The following is a 14,560-nucleotide window of genomic DNA, read 5'->3' on the forward strand; positions in this document are numbered from 1 at the left end:
ATTATAGTTGGACAATAATTTGTAAATGAGCATTTTGGACACCAAGACAATTCTGAACAAAAGTGTATCTCTAATGATAGTCTGGCCTACCTTAATATTGGCTTTGCACAAATTATATTTCAAACAAATATATACTTGGGAAATTTTTTTGCAGCTTTATGTATGTTCTGCTTATATTACTGTAGCCCTTTAAAAATGGGTGCAAGTATGCATATGTATAAAAGGAAAGTCCATAACCTGAGGTACTGAGATATTTAGAAGGGTTCAGTAAATTAATTCTGTTTTTACACATATACTTTATTGACTTGCACAACCAATTATTACAACATTATGTCACAAAGAAATCTGGTCTTGTCATACTGACATGCCTATGCCATGAAGGGTTCAAATGACTGGAAAAAGAACAATACTAATTCTCGCAAAGTCCTGAATATGTACAATATGGCTATGTTTGTGGACACCTGACCATCACACCAATATTTGGGCATTCTCCAAACTGCTGCACAAATGTATAGGATGTCTTTGTATTTTTAAAAAACATGGTTCAACTCAGTGAAGATGTTTTTTGCAATGTTTGGCATAGAACTTGAGTGGTCTTGCCAAAGCCTTGACCTCAACCCCACTGAACACTTTTGGGATGAATCACAGAATAAACAATACAATATTTTTGCAAATATATAAAATTTGCCAAATTAAAAATCTATTTATTAGTGTGTTAAGTTTTTTTCTCTTCAGTGAACACAAGATGGCGCAGTCACTTATCTTATTGTGGGTCAAGTACTAAAACACCACACAACTGCTCTGAGATGATGGAAGCTACTTTTCACAGTAAAACCTTTGTGACATAGAGTATACTTGTTCTTCTATCATACATACTGCTGATATAATATCCTAACCCCTGCCCTGGTTACTCTTAGTGCCTAAGCTAATTTCAGAGATACCATTCTGATTAAACAACACAACTGTCCACTTAACACTAAACTGTCATGAGAATAAATACTCATCTAATGTCATTTCTGTGACAAACAAAAGCACCAGCTGTGTCAGAAACACTGAAAACTGGAAACTTGTGAGTACAGGAAAGCTTTTTTCTGAATTATCAAGGAAAAATACTCTTTCTTATTCTTAAATAAACCATATTCTCTTCCACTTAATGGTTCTAACATTAATCTGCCTGCTGGTGTTTACACAACAGTTACCTAATTTAGAGACATCACTAGCATATATAATTTAAATATTTAAGAATGTAATTATTAGATTAGATTTTTACTAGATTAAATTGATCATTTTTACATAAATACATTAATTTCCTGCTTTCAGTATGAGTTTACTTAAATGTCCTCTGGACAGGTTTCCCATATGAGGCTGAATGTAAAGCCAGGATGTTTCAGTAAGAATCAACAATCTGACAACAACATTGGTGACACTGTCATGTGATGCTGTGGGGTGGAGCAATTTTGAAGCTTTATGGTGTTAACATATTAGATTACAGAAAGATCTCCACTATTTTCACTGAGCTAAGACCAGTCATCATGTTCACTGTTATATTCATGTATCTGTGGCTTTCACTAGGTGAGTTAACATTGACTTTTTATTATTGCAGAAATATTAACTATATTATATTAAATATTAGTCTGTGTGGTGATGCAGTGTGAAAATGCAGAGTGTGGGTCTGACAAGTATTTCCTGTTGATTATTTAAAAGGTTAAAATTAATATGATCTCTTCTCTATGACAGGTGACTCCATGGCAGATTCAGTAGAGCCAGATTTCCCTCATAAAGCTGTAGATGAAGGTGACAATGTTACTCTGTCCTGCAGATACAAATTCAGTAATTCTTTAGGAAACAACTACCTCCACTGGTACAGACAATATCCAAAATCTAAACCTGAGTTCCTTCTGTATATTCACCAAAGAGGAACACCAATCAGTCCAAACAATCCCCCAAGAATGTCTGTTAAAGTTGATGATAAACAAGTGGATCTGATCATCTCCTCTGCTGCTGTATCAGACTCTGCTCTATACTACTGTGCTCTGCAGCCCACAGTGACAGGAAATCCAGCTGCACTGTACAAAAACTTTCACACAGTTTTGTTATATTGAAAACAGTTCTACTGACGATTTTGGATTTATATACCATATTTGGGGGAATTTTTTCTCTGTTAGGAATCATAGGTTATATTTTTGACACATGTTGTATTATTAGGAGACAGTATGTTCATTTAGTGACAAATCTATCACTATTGATCCTCAGTGATCAGTCTGTGCTCTCCTACTGGTCTGATCATGGAGACAGTCTTGGATGAACAACACAGAGAATCTAGGCCAGAAAATCCCATAAGAGTCTCAAATTCCTGCAGAGACAGAAGAATACACATTTCCCACTCATCCTCATCAGTACATTCAGGAAAATTATTATTATTATTATTATTATTATTATTATTATTATTATTATTATTATTATTATTATTATTATTATGTGAAACTCAGTCTCAGAGCACAAGAACCTACAGCAGATTGTAAAAAACACAGGAAACAACAGGATCTCTCTGAACTTTAATGAAGATCCTTACAAAATAGAACATGCTTTTATAAAGCCACCACTTTTATGGATATAACCCCTACCCTTCTCCTGCTATCTGACAGAAGGTATCAGAACATCTGGATCACCAATGGCAACCTCTGTAACAGCTTCTTCGCTGTTTTGCACATTTCAAGACTGTGCACACAATACAACACATAACATACATGTTGCACAGTCTGCTCCCGTTACATACAAAGAGAACTTTTGCACATCTGCACTTTAAAGATGGACAATACCACTGCTCTCATCACCTCATTCCACTTCATGACCACCCAGTACTGCTGCTGTCTGCACCTTGGTCACTATTGCACACTACACACTCCACTCTATATAATTTTTGCAATAATTTTGTACTGCTGCTGTCTGCACCTTGGACACTATTGCACTACACTCTATTCACTTTACACTTTATATAACTGTATATAAATTTATAATTTTACATAACTTTGCATCACAGCTGTTGTATTTTACACTTCCTGTATGTACATTTTACACTTTTACACATATACATATTCTTATTTTATATACATATTATATATACATACCCTACTTTATTTATATTTATTATATTTTATTCTGTTTTTTATTCTATTATATTTTTTGCTACTGTGAACTTGTTTTTATATTTTTATATTTCGTATTTTAGTATAATTCGTATTCTTATTTTTTATATTTCATATTTTTGTATTTTATTTTTTATATTTTTTATCTTGTCTTTGTTCTGTCCTTATTCCTTTTCCTTTTCCTAGGGTCATAACAGTGGTGTAAGCATTTCACTGCATATCACACTGTGTACCTTTATGTATGTGACTAATAAAATTTGAATTTGAAGAGACTCACTTTACCAACTTATCAGTTAACCACAGATACAAACAACTTTTGTGAGAACATTTGTAGCTGGAGCAAGTAGCAAAAAAGAAAATGAAGGGCTTAACACAACTACACTTTAATTCACAAATCTACATGTTTTAGGTTCTACTGGTGTGTACAATGTGTAATTAAATTAATAAACAACAAACTGGTGACACTAAATTACCGAAGTCTGAATGAGTGTGTGAATGTGTGTCTTTGCTTAGTGTCCTGTGTTGGACTGGTGTCCCATCCAGGGTGTATTCCTGCTTCATGACTAGTGTTGCTGGGAGAAGCTCCAGATTCACTGCAACCCTGACCAGGATAAAGCAGTTACTGAAGATGAATGAATGTAGGTGTATATAGACAGTTGTGGACATGTGACCAGGATAAAGCAGTTACTGAAGATGAATGAATGTAGGTGTATATAGACAGTTGTGGACATGTGACCAGGATAAAGCAGTTACTGAAGATGAATGAATGTAGGTGTATATAGACAGTTGTGGACATGTGACCAGGATAAAGCAGTTACTGAAGATGAATGAATGTAGGTGTATATAGACAGTTGTGGAAGTGTGACCAGGATAAAGCAGTTACTGAAGATGAATGAATGTAGGTGTATATAGACAGTTGTGGACATGTGACCAGGATAAAGCAGTTACTGAAGATGAATGAATGTAGGTGTATATAGACAGTTGTGGACATGTGACCAGGATAAAGCAGTTACTGAAGATGAATGAATGTAGGTGTATATAGACAGTTGTGGACATGTGACCAGGATAAAGCAGTTACTGAAGATGAATGAATGTAGGTGTATATAGACAGTTGTGGACATGTGACCAGGATAAAGCAGTTACTGAAGATGAATGAATGTAGGTGTATATAGACAGTTGTGGACATGTGACCAGGATAAAGCAGTTACTGAAGATGAATGAATGTAGGTGTATATAGACAGTTGTGGACATGTGACCAGGATAAAGCAGTTACTGAAGATGAATGAATGTAGGTGTATATAGACAGTTGTGGACATGTGACCAGGATAAAGCAGTTACTGAAGATGAATGAATGTAGGTGTATATAGACAGTTGTGGAAGTGTGACCAGGATAAAGCAGTTACTGAAGATGAATGAATGTAGGTGTATATGGACAGTTGTGGAAGTGTGACCAGGATAAAGCAGTTACTGAAGATGAATGAATGTAGGTGTATATAGACAGTTGTGGAAGTGTGACCAGGATAAAGCAGTTACTGAAGATGAATGAATGTAGGTGTATATGGACAGTTGTGGAAGTGTGACCAGGATAAAGCAGTTACTGAAGATGAATGAATGTAGGTGTATATGGACAGTTGTGGAAGTGTGACCAGGATAAAGCAGTTACTGAAGATGAATGAATGTAGGTGTATATGGACAGTTGTGGAAGTGTGACCAGGATAAAGCAGTTACTGAAGATGAATGAATGTAGGTGTATATGGACAGTTGTGGAAGTGTGACCAGGATAAAGCAGTTACTGAAGATGAATGAATGTAGGTGTATATGGACAGTTGTGGAAGTGTGACCAGGATAAAGCAGTTACTGAAGATGAATGAATGTAGGTGTATATAGACAGTTGTGGAAGTGTGACCAGGATAAAGCAGTTACTGAAGATGAATGAATGTAGGTGTATATGGACAGTTGTGGAAGTGTGACCAGGATAAAGTGGTTAATAAAAATAAATTCTGAGTGAATGAGTATTTATTAGGCTGCAGCTGCAGGGCAGGGTTTAGAGGGTTTGTATGTGATCTAACTGTATGTAACTAAAATAATAATAATGAATACATAGTATTTTTTGTATATAATGTACTTTTTTGATGATGGATGTCTTGTACTCCTACACAGACACAAAAAAACATGTCTGTGGTTTTTTTTCACTGCAAGCATATTTTGGAAATACCTCTTGGCTTTCCTGTGCCCTTTAACTTGAAAATGTCGTCCCCATTTCAGTTACTACACTTTACTCTGAAAAATACACACATTCGATTTGTGTGTGTGTGTGTGTGTATGTGTGTGTGTGTCTGTGTGTGTGTTTTGAGGGGGATATATAAGACAGCAGCACATGTGTCACTAGCCCACTTGCCATTATGTTTCTGAAAGGTACCCTGACCATTGTCTTTGCTGGATTTTGGCTACTGTGCATGCTTTGTCTGAAGACAGATGCTTGTGAGTATTTTTTTTTTTTTTTTTGTTCACTGTTACTTGGATATTGTGTCTCACATGTGTTTATACAAACATTGTTTGCTGTGTCAGGAACAACTGGACCTGAAAATAAAGGTCACAGGATTTTTATTGTAATACTTGTAAAACTTTAACTACCAATATGAGTGAAATACTTCATATACAGATATTTACAGTAAATATTTTTTGGAGATCTGCATTAAGTTCTGTTTAACCAGCTTGACTGAGAGATTCATTGATTGATATATTTTTTTTTAATTATGTAGGTTTTTCTTAACTTCATAGCAAAATGGTACCTAAAAACACAAACGTCAATTATTAGTGATCTAAACAATGTTTCTTTGAATTATCATAAAAGCAAAGTTTGTGTGTTTGTGTGTGTGTGTGTGTGCTATATCTACAAAAAATATAACAAAAAATCTGTATTTTTTTTTGGTTTGGTTGTTTAAAATTTACACATTGGGTAATGTTTTAGTCTGATTCTGGTATCTTTTGTTTTGTACAGTGTGAAAGTTATTGTTTTTAAATCTAAATTTATTTTGTCACTTTTGTGATCTGTGATTTTTCTTCCAATATTTTTAAAAATTAATATTTGGTTTTGGTTCTTTACAGTAAGTTACATAGTTATTAGACGATGATGAACATGAGTGTGTGTGTGTGGTTTTTTTTGTCTGTATGTGATGTTAGATGTCCCACTGAGCCATGGCTGCTGCATCAAGTACATTCGCAGACCACTGGATTTCAAACTGATCAAAGGTTTTGCACAGCCGAGTTTTGGTAACGTGCGCTGCGTTGATGTGATCATGTGAGTCATATCACCACAAACTGCCGCCAATTTTACCCACTATTCATTGTGGTTACACATTCTTTACATTCTTTACACTTAAGTGCAGACTACTAATAAACAAAACAGATCTGACCTAACCTATTACATATAACATTAGAGTAGTATTTATACAATATGGTACAACATATATATATATATATATATACTATTATCACACTATTACAATACAATATATGGACAATTTCTATGTTCTTTTCCAGATTCATTACAAAGCGCAACAAGAAGGTGTGTGCAAACACTAAGGAGGTGTGGGTGAAGAATGTTCTAAAACGTCTAAGGTAATGGAGTTTTGCTTAATTTCTGATTTATTTGTCTACATCCAGTATATAAAGCATCAGAGTTTCACAAGGCTTTAGTTGACTACAATCTGTCGACTGTTTTTCTTAAACAGGGCACGCTTCCAGGCCAGACAAAGGCTATAAAAGCTAGTTCAAGGTATTGCAACTGCCATTTATCATCTCATATGTAACAGTAAAATTTTTGTATTAAGTTATTTTAGGAGTTGTTTGTTCTCTGATATAAGTGTGAGAATAGCTAGCTAGCAAGCTAACATTAGCTATGTCTGTTTATAACAGTAGCTTGCAGAGTCAAATGCTGCACTCATACAGTAGTTCATAATTATCAGCTAACAAAACACAAAACCTCTAATTGGACCAATAAATGAAAATGAATACATTTATTTTTAACTGGTACAAACAAAATCATAACAGCACACAACAGTTTTTACTGTTACATAAAGGTACAATGTCATATAGTTCTAGGAGCACAAAGACAAATACAAGCAGAGACTCTACTGAACTTACTATCAGAGGTTTTAAGTTCTCAGATTCTGCACTCTATCACTGTGCTCTTGAAGTAGTAACACAGCGATACAGAGTCAGTGAAAGGCTTTACAAAAACATCCAAATCACATATATACAAGAGGTTTCTAAAAACCACATCAACTTTTTATCAGTTAACCACAGACATAAATAAAATCTGACTTTGTGGCATGTTCTTTGGTTTAAGATGAGATGGTTTGAGTATTTCAGAAACTGTTAATCCCCTGGATTTTCATGCACAACAATCTATAAATAACCCCTGTTTACAATCCCAGTGAGCAGAGAAGCATCTATAAAAGCACAGCATGTCTAATCTTGATGTGGATGAGCTACAAGACAGCAGGCAACACAGTGAAATCTATACTTCACATATCCCATCTTTGGAAATTGGGTCAGAGCACAGCATCAGCCATTATACAGCACTCCTGGAGCAATGAGAGTTAAGGGCCCTGCTCAGGGGCCCAACAGCTTAGGAGTGCTGTTGCTCTAACCCCAATCTGCCAATCAACAACCCAACAACCTTTAACCACCACTACCCCAAAGGATTGTTTCAACATGCAACAGGTTTGATTTGTGCCCAGGATCACAACATAAAGGAAAAGAACCAACATCAGAATTGTAATTTGAACCCATGCCTCCAAAGGAGACTGCTACCTGAACACAGCACCTAAGACTGCTCGGCCAACCTGACACATAAGTTTTTAAAAGGTCCAAATAGTAAAGTGAGTAGTTTGCTCACAAAAATATTTGACAGATCTATTTATTTTATTTGTATTCACAGCCACCCCTTCTACCAGACTCTTAACCTCAGTCACTGGCAGAATGAATGAGAACATATGAACTACCACTGCCAGACTCTGTAACAGCTTTTTCCCTAAGATTGTTATGCTTAGTAACTGAACTAAAATAAATGAAACAATATCTAATCAGCTTGGCAGGTCCTCTGTTAAAGTGTAGGATTCTATATAGTAGCACAGAACAAGCTATGAAAACCCAAGTATATCAAAATCCTACTGTTTTCTGTCTTACTATTGATAAATAAATCAAATGTTGTAGTCATTCTAGATCCCATTCAGATATTAGATGTTGCTAATCTTTGTAAGTCAATTAACTGGTCAATAAACAAGCATGAGATGGAATTTCCACCTGTTTTGTTGTGTCCATTTTCAGTATTTTAATTTCTTTGACAGGTTACACTCCACAGTGGGGGTTAATGGCTCATATGGAAACAGACCCTCTGAGCTTTGTACTTTTGTATTTCTGTTTGAAGTGTAATGTTTCATAAGTATTTTATGTTTATATTTATCCTACTAGAGACAATATATTCATAAAAAAGTAAAAAAAAACAAACAAACAGATGATTAAATGATGATTAAAAATCAATTAATTGATTATCACAAAAAAGATTAAATAAAACATGAGAATTATTGGTATTTTAAGTATAATGCATTTTACTGTAGATTGAATATATTTAAAAAAACATTTATTTTATATACTGCAGACAAAAAATAAAATGAAAAGAAAAAAAATGTAATCCATAGTACATTAATAGTTGACCTGAGCTGAAGCAGCATTGTCATGAATATGAATAAATCTGAGTGGGTGGAGCTATATGTGAAGACATCAGAGACACATTTCACATACAAAACAATGGCAATTATTTCTAAAGCTAGAGACCTGAACTAAACACTCAGGATAACAATGTTACTCCTCTTCTTGCTTTTCTTTACTGTTGCTGCCCAACCACACTGTACAAAAAGCACTACACATGACTGGAACAGAGCCATGCTTTTCTCACAAGATGGAGCTATTTACATGTTTACATTCACTTCTGAAATGCCTGACTGTGAGGACAGTTAGAAGCTGAAGCAAGCTCAAGTTAAGCAGCTGAAGCTTTACAAATTCAGGAGTTCAGGAGAATAAAGTAATGTTCTCAAACTGCTATTTGTTTTTATGCTTTGTGAATAAAAAATGACTTCTAGTTGTATTTGTTGTGTGTAACCATAGTCCTTTTTTGGTTATATACTTTATAAATAAAAATAAAGTGTATACACTTGCATCTGCCTTTTGTGACATTAATTAAATACGTAATTATCCAGCTTGTAGTCTGCAGTTGAATACAATGTGGAAAGATTCCCCACAAGCAACAATGTTTCAGTAAGAATCAACAATCTGTCAGTAACATTGGTGTCATGTGATGCTGTGGGGTGGAGCTTCATGAACATTTATGATGTTGACATATCAGAGTACATAAAGACCTCAGAATATTTACATTCAGCAAAAACCGTTCATCATGTTCGCTGTTATATTCGTGTCTCTGTGGCTTTCACTAGGTGAGTTAACATTGACATTTCTATTGCATAAATATTAAAAGTTGAATTAATGGTTAAATAGTCTGTGTGGTGATGAGAAAAAGCAGAATGTGAGACTTACATAACACTGGCTTGATCCACACATATGTCACTGACATTATGTTCATTTGTCTATGACAGGTGACTCCATGGCAGATTCAATAGAGCCACTTTCAACTCATAATGTTGTGGATGAAGGTGACAATATTACTCTGTCCTGCAGCTACAAATTCAGTGCTGTTTCAGGAAGCAACAACCTGCACTGGTACAGGCAATATCCAACATCTAACCCTGAGTTCATTCTTAATATTCTTCAAAGTGGAGAGCTAATTTCCAACACTGACCCTAGAATGTCTGCTAAAATCGATGATAAAAAAGTGTATCTGATCATCTCCTCTGCTGCTGTATCAGACTCTGCACTATACTACTGTGCTCTGCAGCCCACAGTGACAGGAAATCCAGCTGCACTGTACAAAAACTTTCACACAGTTTAACTACACTGAAGGCAAATATACTACTGTTTTTTCCTCTTTAAGCTGATCCCATTAGGGTTGGTTTAGCTGATCCCAGTGGCTGGGTTGGTTCTGTACTAAGGCCACAGTGAGAGAATGCTAGATCCTAGATGTTGGACTCTCTCTGTGTATCTTACATATCCACATCAATTAATTGATATATGCAATTGATTTGATTTGCATGTTTAATGTTTGACTATATATACACTTGTAAAAGTTAATGTATTTATAATCACACTTTCTGGTGTCACCCAGAGGAGGATGGGTTTCCTTTTGGGTCTTCCTCAAATCATCTCAGGGAGTTTTTTCTTGCCACCATTGCTTCACACTTACTCATTATAAATAAAGTTAATTTTCAACTTTGTAATTTCTATTCTGAATTTCTGTATTTCTGTAAAGCTGCTTTGAGACAATGTCCATTGTTAAAAGTGATGTAGAAATAAAAATGAAGTGAATTGAATTTAATTCCTTTTGGAAATAGACACAGCAAATTTACTCATGAGAGATTTTGTTTAAATCTAGATCTAGTTTCCTATGATGATCACTATGGAAATTTTGCATTCATTTTTCATATAAAAGCTTGATGTAGTGGCCAGTGAGCTTATTCATCACATATGCAGTTCCACAGCAAAAAATCATAATAATGTATAAATGCAGTGGTTTGATCAGCAACAGTGGAATAGTTCTGTGTTGTATTAGTGACTCAGTTCACTGTCACTGATACTGTGAAGTGATGATCTGTATAAAGTTATGCTCCAACTGCATCACTTCCTGGGTGTGTCCTTCTAGAGACGTGTAAAGTTCAGCACATACAGCACTATTATACAGAATCCTCACAGAGCTGTGTTCAGAAATGGATCAACTATACAACTTACTGTACATAGTGAGATACATACCACTGATTCTCACTCTAGTTACAGGTCATTCATTTTCATTAGTTAATTCAATTCAATTCAATTCAGTTTATTTTGTATAGCGCCTTTTACAATGAACATTGTCTCAAAGCAGCTTTACAAGAGAAGAAAACAGAGAAAAAGGAGGGGAAAATGAAAAATAATAATAAAAAATAAAAAATAAAAATAACTAATTAACTAGAAATAAGAATAAATTATTAAATTCTATAATTAGACTATTTTATCCCTAATGAGCAAGCCTGTGGCGACGGCGACGGTGGCAAGGAAAAACTCCCTGGGATGGAAAGGAAGAAACCTTGAGAGGAACCAAGCTCAGAAGGGAACCCATCCTCAATCGGGTGACACTAAAGAGTAAATAATGTAACTGTAGCTGATTAATGTCCTTTCTACAACAGCAATCAATGACCATGAGGAACTATTAGGTCATTGTAGTTTCTAAGGTCATTAGAAACACTAGTTCTTTGCTGTCACGGGCTGACAGATGAAATGGCAAATCTGTGATGGTGCGAAAGTCCCCAAGTGGCTGTGTGCATGGCTGTCTCCTGGTCCACACAGATCCATCCACAGCATCAGTGGGCACCATCAAGCGGCGAGACTCCGACCAGGGGTAGGGCAGTGGTCACACTGGAAACTGGCAAACACTGGGAGCTCAGGAGTGGGGTGTATAGCTCGACAGAGAAGGTAGAGAGAGAAAGAGAAAGATATTAAGTTTCTGATCATGTGATGCTTAAAGACAGTGTAGAATTAAATGTAAAGTGCAGGCAGGGACTCCGGCAAGACTAACTATGACAGCATAACTAAAAAGGAGAGCCAGAAGGTCACAGACATGAAGGCTTCCCGGGACATAAAGCATCCAACCACTTCACAGTCAGCAAACCTGAGCGACTTGCGAGGGTGGTAAGATGACAGCATCCAATAAATCCCAGTACACCAAACACTCTATGCCCATGAACCTTCCAGATCTGCTCCTTTACCTAAGAAAACTATACATTAAAAGCTTGACTAAACAAATGTGTCTTCAGCCTAGACTTAAACACTGAGACTGTGTCTGAATCCCGAACACTAATTGGAAGGCTGTTCCATAACTGTGGGGCTTTGAAGGAGAAAGCTCTGCCCCCTGCTGTAGCCTTTGCTACTTGAGGTACTACCAAGTAACCAGCACCCTTTGATCGGAGTAGGCGTGGCGGATCATAAAAGACTAAAAGATCGCTCAGGTACTGTGGCGCGAGACCATTTAGTGCTTTATAGGTTAGTAACAGTATTTTATAATCAATGTGAAATCTGACTGGGAGCCAATGCAGTGTGGCTAAAATAGGAGTGATGTGTTCATATCTTCTGGTTCTGGTTAGGACTCTAGCTGCTGCATTCTGGACTAACTGGAGCTTGTGTATGCTCCTACTGGAACATCCAGACAGTAAGACATTACAATAATCCAACCTAGAGGTAACAAAAGCATGAACTAATTTTTCTGCATCATGACGCGACAACATATTTCTTATCTTAGCAATATTCCTAAGATGGAAGAAGGCTACCCGAGTGATATTATCTACATGAGCTTCAAACGAAAGACCAGAGTCAATAATCACACCAAGATCTTTTACTGCTGGACAAGATGAAACCAAAAGACCATCCACCATTACTCTGTAATCAGAAAGCTCACTTCTAACTGCCTGTGGTCCTAGTACAAGCACCTCTGTCTTGTCCGAATTAAGCAAGAGGAAGTTAGTGGCCATCCAATGTCTAATGTCCTTTACACATTCTTCTGTCTTAATAAGCTGGTGTCTCTCATCTGATTTAGCTGAAACATATAGCTGTGTGTCATCTGCATAACAGTGGAAGCTAATACCATGTTTACGAATAATTGCACCAAGGGGTAACATATATAGGGAGAAAAGCAGTGGGCCTAAGACAGAACCTTGTGGAACACAGAACATAACCTTGGTATGCATGGAGAAGTCACCATCTAGATCTACAAACTGATAACGGTCAGTCAAATAAGACCTGAGCCAGGAGAGGGCTGTTCCTTTAACACCAACAACATGTTCTAGTCTATCAAGTAGAACAGTGTGGTCAGTGGAGTCAAAAGCTGCACTAAGATCGAATAACACCAGTAGGGAGACACAACCCTGATCAGAAGCCAGTAACAGGTCATTTATTACTTTAACCAGTGCTGTCTCTGTGCTATGATGAGGTCTAAATCCTGACTGATACATTTCATAAATGTTATTTCTATGCAGGTATGAACATAACTGCTGTGCTACAGCCTTTTCTAGGATCTTGGAGATAAAGGGCAGGTTTGATATCGGTCTATAGTTAGACAGCTGGCAGGGGTCGAGGTCCGGTTTTTTAATCAAGGGTTTGATAACTGCTAGCTTAAAAGATTTAGGCACATAGCCAGTGCTTAGAGAAGAATTAATTACTTTTAGAAGGGGTTCAGTAGCTACTGTGTAATATATATAAAACAGAGGCTAGTGCATTTGTAGTATCAGTTGATATCAAATTTGTGTTTACTGTCTACACATTATAAACTCTAGCTGAAGGAACAAAAATAATAAGTTAATGTCTCTGTGCTGTGTCTCCAGATTTAAACTCACACTCAGTAAAACTCTTCTTACTGGCTCCTCAATTCCTTTTTATTAGTCTACTTTAAACTAAAAATCTAAATAAAACCTCCAAAATTCAAAAGAGATTCCTGTAAATGTAGCACAGACACACCACCTCAGACATTTCTCTCACACGCTTAACTTATTGTATGTTATGAACAATAATTAAATAATTTTGGTCTTTTATTTCTTACTATCAGCACCTTCAAAGTAGAATAGATATTTACTTCTCATCCTAAACTGTGAACACACAGGTATATAAAGAGATTGTTTTGGATTTTTAGCAACTATGTCAATTTTGAGTACCAATATTTTATTACTTAGCTTTGAAGAAATATAAATTTATATAAATTTATATAAATTTAAAGATTAATTAATGATAGTAATTGTGAATAAGCAATGACATGAAATTATTATTTAGATATAATTACACTAATCAGCTTTCCTATACTTACCTATTGGGCAAATGTATGTGTAAAGAGAGATTTTGTACGAATCTGGTTCTGTTGTTCTATGATCATTATTATAAAAAGTTTGCATTTACTTTTCATACAAATATCTTGATGTAGTGGCCAATGAGCCTATTTATCACATTTACAGATTAACAGCAAAATATCATAATTGTTTATAGTTTTCAAATAATGTAAACACCACAAAAACAAGTAAAGGCTTATAGTATTGTATAGATGATAAATCTTAAAATACAACACAGCTACATTAATGACTCTAGTTTTCTGTCACTGAAACTGTGTGAAGTGATGATCTGTACAAAGTTACACTACAGCATCACTTCCTGGGTGTGGCCTTCTAGAGACGTGTAAAGTTCAGCACATACAGCACTATTATACAGAATCCTCACAGAGCTGTGTT

General features: G+C 35.8%; 1 long non-coding RNA gene and 1 gene segment (V, D, J or C); both read left to right on the forward strand.

Moving 5' to 3' along the window:
- Positions 1-5,544: 5,544 nt before the first annotated feature.
- On the forward strand, positions 5,545-8,519 carry LOC131350106 (uncharacterized). Its single transcript, XR_009204132.1, has 5 exons — positions 5,545-5,627; positions 6,330-6,447; positions 6,690-6,767; positions 6,881-6,924; positions 7,586-8,519. It is a non-coding gene; the product is annotated as an uncharacterized LOC131350106 (long non-coding RNA).
- Positions 8,520-9,578: 1,059 nt separating this feature from the next.
- LOC131350103 (T cell receptor alpha variable 20-like) lies at positions 9,579-10,180 on the forward strand. The segment is given in 2 exon segments: positions 9,579-9,643; positions 9,803-10,180. Coding segments are annotated over 2 exon segments (393 nt in total).
- The last annotated feature ends 4,380 nt before the right edge of the window (positions 10,181-14,560 follow it).

This window comes from Hemibagrus wyckioides, unplaced genomic scaffold (assembly GCF_019097595.1).
Source record: "Hemibagrus wyckioides isolate EC202008001 unplaced genomic scaffold, SWU_Hwy_1.0 Contig21, whole genome shotgun sequence".
Taxonomy (NCBI): Eukaryota; Metazoa; Chordata; class Actinopteri; order Siluriformes; family Bagridae; genus Hemibagrus; species Hemibagrus wyckioides.